The 9,315-nt window shown below is 53.9% G+C and overlaps 1 protein-coding gene across 2 annotated transcripts in view; it reads left to right on the top strand.

Moving 5' to 3' along the window:
* Window positions 1–9,315, top strand: part of ADCK1 (aarF domain containing kinase 1) — a 138,694-nt gene that overhangs the window by 63,519 nt on the left and 65,860 nt on the right. For both annotated transcript variants that reach the window (XM_040225992.1, XM_040225994.1), the window contains one exon: window positions 524–727. In XM_040225992.1, coding sequence (XP_040081926.1) covers window positions 524–727 — 204 coding nt within the window. The remainder of the gene's footprint in view (window positions 1–523; window positions 728–9,315) is intronic.

Below are 9,315 nucleotides of genomic sequence, written 5' to 3'. Positions count from 1 at the left end.
GTGTGTGTGTGTACCAGGAGACTGAAGGTGATTGATGGTGTGTGTGTGTGTGTGTGTGTGTGTACCAGGAGACTGAAGGTGATTGATGGGGTGTGTGTGTGTGTGTGTGTACCAGGAGACTGAAGGTGAATGATGGGATGTGTGTGTGTGTATGTGTGTGTGTGTGTGTACCAGGAGACTGAAGGTGATTGATGGGGTGTGTGTGTGTGTGTGTGTGTGTGTACCTGGAGACTGAAGGTGATTGATGGGGTGTGTGTGTGTGTGTGTACCTGGAGACTGAAGGTGATTGATGGGGTGTGTGTGTGTGTGTGTGTGTACCAGGAGACTGAAGGTGATTGATGGCGTGTGTGTGTGTATACCAGGAGACTGAAGGTGATTGATGGTGTGTGTGCACATGCACGTACATGTGCGTGTGCACTAGGGGGTGAAGCAGGGTGTCCAAGCAGAGTGGGCAGGAAAAGAGAAGAGCGCCCAGTGGGCAATGAGCACTCACGCCTTTCTGGCCCCCTCTATGTTCCTGTAGGTGCACCTCCGGTCTGCCAGGCGCCTCTGTGAGCTCTGCTGTGCCAACCGGGGCACATTCATCAAGGTGGGCCAGCACCTCGGGGCTCTGGACTACCTGCTGCCAGAGGAGTACACCAGCACGCTGAAGGTGCTACACAGCCAGGCCCCGCAGAGCAGCATGAAGGAAGTCCGCCAGGTCATCCGCGAGGACCTGGGCAAAGAGGTACCCGCCTCCGCCAGGAGGGGTGGGTCCCTTCCTGTACAGTGTGTTTCCAGAAAGACCCTGCAGTATTCTTGGCTTGGCCCTAGGCCCTGGGGAATCCAACAGAGGTGGGGAGCATGGAAACTTTCAGTGTGAAATCAGGGAGGTTAGAAGGAACGTGAGTGGCCCTCAGTAAAAAATATTACTTGGACCATATGAAATAGTTGATATGTTTAGACTGTTTTTGACCTGTAACCTAGTATGATTCATATGCTTCAATCTAATAGTTGCTGTCAGTTGTTGAGAGTTTACTGTGTGCTCCAAGCTCTGTTGTTTCCCACACGTTATTTTACTTAGTCCTTATGACAAACCTACAAGACACATACTATCAATAAGCCTGTTTGCTGGATGAGGGATGGCGGCTTAGAGTGATCAGGTAAAGCGTCCAAGGGGACTGTTAGTACATGGTTCTGGTGCCCTGCTCTATCAGTGAGCTGTCCTAATCGTTCAATGCAGTGACTTCCGGGACATTGCTGGGCCTCTGCTTGATTTCCTCCGGTGACAGGAAGCTTATTCTCTTACAGGCTGCCTGATGTGGTCTGTTCTATTATCAGTCATCTCTAATTGTAATAAGTGCTTCCTCCTAAGGGCTGATGTGTGCTTCCTCAAACTTCCCTGATCTTCATTCTGACCCTGGAGCCACAGACAAAGGGGCTGAGGGCCATTCTGTACGTGGCCCTGGTCATGCTCCTTTGGACTCATGCCAGTGACCTGCGGGATGTGTGGAACCCAGACTGGGCCCAGTGGTGTGGATCCTTGTTGGCCTGATCCACTCATTGTGATTCTGGGGCGGGGGTGGTTGGAACAACCATCTGCAAGGATCTACAGAGCAGGCCCAGGCTTACAGACTATGTGCTAGAATTTCATGGTACCTAAGAGAACTCTATTCAGTAAAGCTTTTCTCCCTTCACCTATTACTACATTTGAAATTCTCCTTTTTTAAAGAAATTATTTTTATTTCTTTTTTCCTTTTTTTAATTAAAAAAAAATTTTTTTTTGTCTATGAAGCGGAGCATATGGGATCTTAGTTCCCTAACCAGGGATCAAACCCATACCCTCTGCATTAGAAGTATGGAGTGTTAGCCCCTGGTCCACCAGGTAAGTCCCAGCAATTCTCCTCTTAGAGAATCCTTTGGATCTTCTAGGATTTTTCTGAGCAAAATAATCTTAAATGTCAAGCCTAGATCAGCTGACGCCTTTCCTGAAATTATTTCATTACCTCTGATACTTCCCAATTTCCCCAAATAAAATCTTTAGCTGGGCTTTCGAGGTCCACCCCGTCCACTTTCAACTTGCCATGGTCTCCATCTGCCTGGGCTCTTCTTTACCCCACCCTCTCCCTGTCAGTCATTCCTTGTGTTCCTAGGTCACTGGCTCATCTGTCTGTCTATCTACCAAATGCCAGGCACTGTGCCTGATGCTGGGGGTCCTGGCCAAATCCCAGCTCTCCTGTGAAGTCTTCTCTGACCCTCTGCACACCTTTGCTCCCTCTGCTTGTGCTTCTTGTGGGTTGGTTAGTTGTGTCTAGGTGGTTTCACCACAAGTTGTTAAGTCTGGGAATGAACACCACGGTGGTCCTTTTATTCCTGTCTGCAGTTCCAGAATAGTACATGGTGTATTGGGGGCACCGGTGTTTGTTTAATGAACCAATGACTGACAAGTGACAGTTTCCTTAGGCCACTGTGAGCCAGGCAGAGAGTTGGGGCAGAGGTTCATAAAGCTCAGTTCCGTTTCTGCTGATCTGCGTGCAGCTGGCCCCGACTGTTGGTCCCTTAATGTAGAGCTGGCATCACATGCCTGGCGCCCCTCCAGAGATGTCCCACTCCTCATTGATGGCCTGGCCTGGCCTGGCCCCATTATCTGACTGTCTGGGAGAGGGGTGGCCACTGGATCACACAGGAGGGCTCCTTTCTCCTGGGTCCTGGTGCCCACAAGTTTTTTTGTTTGTGCCCTCCAAGAGCCTGTCTCCCCAGTCCTGTGTAAGTTCTGTAATCAAATCCCACTGGCCTCCGAAGTAAAATTCCCTGGGGGTTCTCAGTCCCTTTGGCCAGATCCCCAGGTTGGGAAATCTGCTGTAGGTCCTAGAACTTTCTCAGCAGCGCGAGAATTTATTTGGTATAATGGTTCTGAGCATAGACACCTCTGTGGCCTTACTTCCTATGGAGGAACATCGCCTCCAAGGGGACAGGGTGGGGGTAGAAGATTGAGTGAAGAACAGACCTGATTTAGGGCTGAGTCAGGAGCAGGCCACAGGCTGGGCAGAGCACGGTGAGGACAGCAGGGCCGCAGGCCGAGGGGACGGCAGCGGCGTGGCTCAGCCCTCGCGTGCCCGTGCTTCTTGCCAAGACGGTTGGCCTCCTGCTTCCTACAGCATTGAGGCACCCCCAGATGAACACGAAATAAGTCACTGTAACAGCAGTGTGAAGTGTACCATTGCTGGGCACCATGGCTGCTCAGTGGGGGCGGAGGCAGGGAGAGAAGGCAGCAGCTTAACCCTTGGAGCTGGAGGGGGAGGCAAGAGCAGGGCAGTGGCTTTCCTCCAGGCCAGGGTGGAGCGAGACGGGAAGCTCAGGGCATCAGCAGTCATGGTGTGCCTGCCCGCCCAGCTGGCTGCAGGGTGTCTGGGGTTGGGAGATGCTGCCTGCCTCTTCAGGGCCCCTTGTCTTAGCAACCCCCCAGCCAAGCCATCCTGAGCGTGGTGGCCTGTGTCTCCCGCCCCACAGCTGGTCTCGAGCCCGCTGAGAGGGAGACTGATGTCAAGGCCATGGCTTGGAGGGGGCGCCCCTCCAAGAACTTTCCCTCCCAGCTGGGAAGCTCAGAAGCCTCGGGGTTCTTACCCCAGCCCCCACAGACACGCAGTCAAAGTCTTGCCTCACCCCTTCTTACCCCTCCCTCGCGGGAGGATGGCATTTGTTCCCGGTGACACACTTTCTCAGCCTGTGGGCGGAGGGAGGGGAAAGGGGGCCGCGTGGGAAGCAGGGTAGGCGGGTGTGGGGGTGTCAGGGCAGGGAAAGTCACTCACTCGGCCCTTCCCTCCTCCCCCAGCCCCTCCCGTGACGCTTCTTGGGGAGCAGCCCTCCCCGCCTCCCCCCTCCCCCACCACCGCCCAGGAAGACATTTGAGCCGGCTCTTCTATTCCTGAGCGCCACGCCTGTCCCGGGACCCTCTATTCCATCCCTGGTTCCAGGAGCAGTTAAAGGAAGCCGAGTCTGCCGTGTGTCACTGTGTTCTTTCTCGGTGCACGTCCTCGAGTGGACCCTGAGGTCACCTGGAGCTCAAAGACTGCACGCGTGTTCAGTTGCTCGGTTGCTCTTTGCGGCCCCATGGACTGTAGCCCACCAGGCTCCTCTCTCTCTGGAATTTTCCAGGCAAGACTATTTAAGTGGGTTGCCATTTCCTTTTCCAGGGGGATCTTCCCGACCCAGGGATGGAACCTATGTCTCCTGCATTGGCAGGTGGATTCCTTACCACTGAGCCACCAGAGAAGCCCCAAAGATCGGTCACGTGGCTGCCCCTAAATCTCACACCGAGGAGAGGAGGGGGTGGCCAGAGAGGAGCTGGAGGCTGGTGTGCCCCCGCCTGCCCTGACTGGCTCCGTGTCTGCCTCGTGAGCAGAGCCCTTAGCACTCTCAGACTGATCCCTGTCCCTGGGGGCTAGGGCTGGCCCTGAGGGGATGTCCCCAGCGTGGGGCGTGAGGTGAGGTTGCAGCTCTTCTGGACTCCATGATGTACGTTTGGTGTTAGATCAGTTCACACCCCTGGACAGCAGGCAGTGCCGTCAGTGTCGAGGTGAGGGCAGGTGAAGTGACCCTATTCCCGGCGTAGGGACTGGCCTCTTTCGGGAGGTGGGGCGCTGCTGGTGGGGGGAACAGGTAGCTAAGGGAGTGGCATGGGAGGGATGGGATGAGGCCTCAGATCTTCTGATTTGGCCAATGCTTTGTCTCCTCTGTAGCAGAACTTCTGTTTGGCAGAAACCCTTTAGGAATCACTTTTTTATGTGTCTGTGCCTTAGGAGTTTCTATCATTACCGAAAAGAAGCTTACTTTTTTCCTTTTATTTTGAATGTTAGGCTTACGTCTTGCACGACAGGTTGAGCAGTCAGCAGTCAGAGCTCTAGGAGGTGGAGTCATCGCTGCTGTCTGCAAAGTGACTTGGATCTGGAGTGGGTTGGGGTTGGTCTCGGCCTTGGTCTCCTGACCGCCCTTGGGGCGGCGGGTCCAGGCGCAGTGCTGATCCTGACCAGCAGATGGCGCCTGAGCTTGAGCGACAGGGAGGGCTGTTGAAGTCCTTAGGTCCTTCCTTACGGAGGGGAGCCCAGACGGCTGGATGAGACTCTGGTTCTTTCTACTCCGGGGCGTGGTCCCTGCTGTGGAGCGAGCCTGGGCTGACAGCTCTGCACCCTGAAGGGGGCAGACGCCAGCTTAAGTTACCAGACTGTTGACCACTCTGGGTCTCAGGAGCTCTTGGCGCTATGCTCGATGACCTGGCCGGGTTCTCCGTGCTGACCACCGTGCCATCCTGCAGCGTCTTCATTTGGAGTAGGAGTTCTCTAAGGCCCCTGTAGGCTCCAACAGCATTCAGTTCTGCGGTTCCACGCCTTTTCCTTCACTATCCTATATATATATTCATTCTGTCTATTGTCTAAGCAGCTGGTACTTAGGGGGAAAGGTACAGAGCTGGAACTTGTAGCTACAGTCAAAGTGGGTAAAACCTTCCTTCTGGCCTGTGTAGTCTAGGGTCATCAGGAGGTACACCCATTGCTGTAATACCTGGTCCTGTGGGGAGAGGGGAGAGATGGCAGGGGAGAGAGAGATTACATTTGGGTGGGTGGAAGCTTTCTGAAGCCTGTGGTGTCTCATCTAGGTTCTCAAAGATGGGTGGGGTTGGGGGAGGTGGAGGTTGGAGGAGGGGGTCACCAGTTAATGAAATGGGCCAAAGGTGCAGGCAGTGGAAAGCATAAAACACAGGGAGGCAGTGCATGGTGAATAGTCTTGCTGACTGGTAGGGGGCGTTCAGGCTGGTGACTAGCGGGGCCGAGGTGTAAAGCTGGGGCTGAGGTTACGTTACGAAAGGTCTTGGATGTTCTTTTCATAAGGTGAGCCTGAAATAGGAGGGCTTGGAGAGGGACTCATCAAAGAGGGATGGAGTGGAGCTGAATTGCCTTGGTAACATGGGAGATGGGTCATCTTTCATGGGTGGGGGAGGTGAGGCTGGAGGTTTGAGGTGGGTGGAGAGCTTGGGGGCAGGAGTTACAGTGGGACTCAGGAAGAGGTAAGGGAATTCTCAGCTGCACTGGTACAGTTATCTTTGGTTGCACACACACACACACACACACACACACACACACACACACACACACACACACAGAGATATATGTGGAAGGTGGTGTTTCAGGTGTCAGCAAAAGTTCAGAAAGGAGAGAAGGAAGCCCTGCTCCCAAGAACATCATTCGTTTATTGAGCTTGGTGGGGGTGGCAGAGAGAAGGCCCTGCTGACAGGAGGAGCAGCGGAGGCAAAAGCAGATGGGGAGGTGAGGGCAGAGCGCTCTTGGCCCGTGTGAGAGGTTCCTGGTGAGCAGAGCCCCAGGTGGGCACAGCTCAGAGACTGGGGCAGGGGCTTGGGCGGGCTCGGGGTCGGGGGAGGGGACTTGCAGAGGGAGTGGCCAACTCTGGGGTGACCCTTATCATTTCTGCACGTTTGCACACAGGACCTCTGCTGGCGTGCAGAGAACTTTGTGAGAACGAGGACAAGGCGCCCCAGCTGGGTCTTGCTTTCACGTGGCCATCAGACTCTTATGTTGAGCCTTTGAGGTGGGCAGGAGCCAGAAACTGCCTGTTGGCTTTATTGGCCTCGTGACCAGGACTTCCCTGGTGGCTCAGACGATAAAGCGTCTGCCTACAACGTGGGAGACCTGGGTTCAATCCCTGGGTTGGGAAGACCTCCTGGAGAAGGCAATGGCAACCCACTCCAGCATTCTTGCCTGGAAAATCCCATGGACAGGGTAGCCTGGTAGGCTGCAGTCCATGGGGTCGCAAAGAGTTGGACACGAGTGAGCACAACCTCACAACCTCGGACGAGCAGCTTATCTTCTCTGTCCCTCAGGTTCCTCTTTCGTACAATGGAGTTAATAATGGTACCTTGCCTCCTCAGCTTGCTGCAGGGACGAAACGAATCAGTGAACGTGGAGCATGGAGCCCACGCCTGGCACAGAGCAGGTGGCAGCAAATGTCAGCCACAGTCCCTGTGCTGTGCTGGGTGCTTTCGGTGTGTGAGGAACCCAGGTCCTGAGGGACTTGAAATGGTGGAGCTGGGTCTTTAACCACGTTTTCTGATACAAGATTATGGTTCTCTGTCCCCAGTGCTATTTTGCTGGAAGAATCGGCCTTTCCCTCCCTGTCCCCTCCCATTGGTACCCAGTGTTCCGTCTAGTGGCCAGCCGCAGCCCTCACTGGTAGAAGCCTCCTGCAGGCTGCCTTGGAGCCAGTCCCCAAGGCTTCTTGAGAGCCTCCCTCCGCCCTGGGAGGCTGCCAGCGGCTCACTGGGCACTTTCCTGAGGCTACTCAGCAGCGCCTGCGGTGTGGTCTTGGACTGAATCTATAGATGAGATAGAGCCATGGGTGCCCGGGGTCAGGGAGCTGGTGGCTGTGTTGTGTCCAGTGATAGCTGATGGTGAACGATGTTGGATTCGCGATCTCCGAAGAAGAAGATTTAGCTTCAAGACCAGGGACCAGGCTTGATCACTCCAGAGCTTTTGTGTAGCAGAGTTTTATTAAAGTGAAAAAGGGACAGAGAAAGCTTCTGACACAGACATCGGAAGGGGGGCGGAGTGTGCCCCCCTCGCTAGTGTGAGCAAGGGAGCTATATCCTTTTTTAATTGGTTATTACAATAAATCAAAAGAATTTTACCAGACCCACTCCCACACTTATATTTTAGGATAACAGGGTTAGAACTTAACAATCGAAAGATCCTACCAGACCCACTCCCATAATATACATTCTTAGATATCAGGCTGAGCGCCGAAGAATTGATGCTTTTGAACTGTGGTGTTGGAAAAGACTCTTGAGAGTCCCTTGGACTGCAGGGTGATCCAACAAGTCCATCCTAAAGGAGATCAGTCCTGAGTGTTCATTGGAAGGACTGATGTTGAAGCTGAAACTCCAATACTTTGGCCACCTGATGCAAAGAGCTGACTCATTTGAAAAGACCCTGATGCCGGGAAAGATTGAGGGCAGGAGGAGGAGGGAACGACAGAGGATGAGATGGTGGATGGCATCACCGACTCAATGGACATGGGTTTGAGTAAACTCCGGGAGTTAGTGATGGACAGGGAGATCTGGTGTGCTGCAGTCCATGTGGTCACAAAGAGTCAGACACGACTGAGAGACTGAACTGAGCTGACCGAAGAGATCAGGATTAGTCAGAAGGTTTTCAGGAAGGAGAAACTGTCCTCAAGCAGGATACATTGTTGTTATATAATCCCTAGTACAGAGTTTAAACTGAGTTGTGTAATCATCAGTTCCAGGCTTAAAGAAGAAAAACTGTTTTATGTGATTCAGACTAAGGAATGTATAGGAAAAAAAAAAGTTTGTCCTTTCCTCCTCCTTGAGAGCCCCACCCAGACCCCTCTCTCCTTCTCGGGGACCCCAGACTTCTCATCAACCTGCCTAGGAGTTGACTCTCTCACTAGGACCCCTTGTGTCTGCCTCACCTGAAGGATGGCAGCTGGACTCAACTTCCCTTGTCCTGGAGGAGTTGGGTATGGGATGAGTGACGAACATGCTCCTGGTTGAACTGGGGCTGGAGAAGAGCGAAGAGGACAGGCTGCAGGGGAATTGCGCCTACCCTGAGTCCTGTGAAAGCTTTCCTCCTCGATGACAGCCGCCTCCGTAGTCCCATGTTCCCGGCTGCCTTCTTTCCAAGGCCGACCCAACTCCTCCCTGTGCATCTCTGACTTCCCTCATACTTTTGATGGAGCTCTCCTCTGTGTCAGCCCCTGGGGGTCCCCGCCCTCGGGGTGGGAGGGCTCCTGCCTGGTTCTCATACACCCCGGGGTGGGGCTGGGCCAAGGTGGGCTCACCCTTTATACCACTCCCAGGGCTGCTCTGCTGTCCTGGAGCTGGGGACCACGTCGAGGGCTTCAGCTGTCTGTAGACCTGCTTCTCTTGGTCTTCAGCACAGCCTTGGAGTTTGTTTTGGCGTCTGGTTCCTTGTCTCCCCAGACAGTGCCCCGCCTCCCCCAGGCTACCGCTGGAATGTTCTGGGAGGGGAGCAGAAGGCGCTGCGTGCCGAGGGGGAGACGACCCTCCCCGTTGCCTTGGGCTCCTCCAGCCTTCCCAGAAGCTCTCAATAAAAACCCATTTATATTAAAAAACATAATGAAAAATAGAAAAACATTTTTCCCCCGAATAATGCCAAACATCCAAAGGAGATTTTTATCAATTATGGGAGAGAGAGTTGGGCCATAAAATGGTAATTTAACGAGCGGGAGATGGATGGCGGGCAGCGTCCCTGTCAGCGGACGGACGTCCTTAGTCCCGGGGGACCGAGG

This window comes from Oryx dammah, unplaced genomic scaffold (genome assembly GCF_014754425.2).
Source record: "Oryx dammah isolate SB20612 unplaced genomic scaffold, SCBI_Odam_1.1 HiC_scaffold_26, whole genome shotgun sequence".
In the NCBI taxonomy this organism is placed as follows: Eukaryota; Metazoa; Chordata; class Mammalia; order Artiodactyla; family Bovidae; genus Oryx; species Oryx dammah.
Note: the sequence above shows the minus strand (reverse complement) of the source record. Positions and strands in the feature narration are given on the sequence as shown.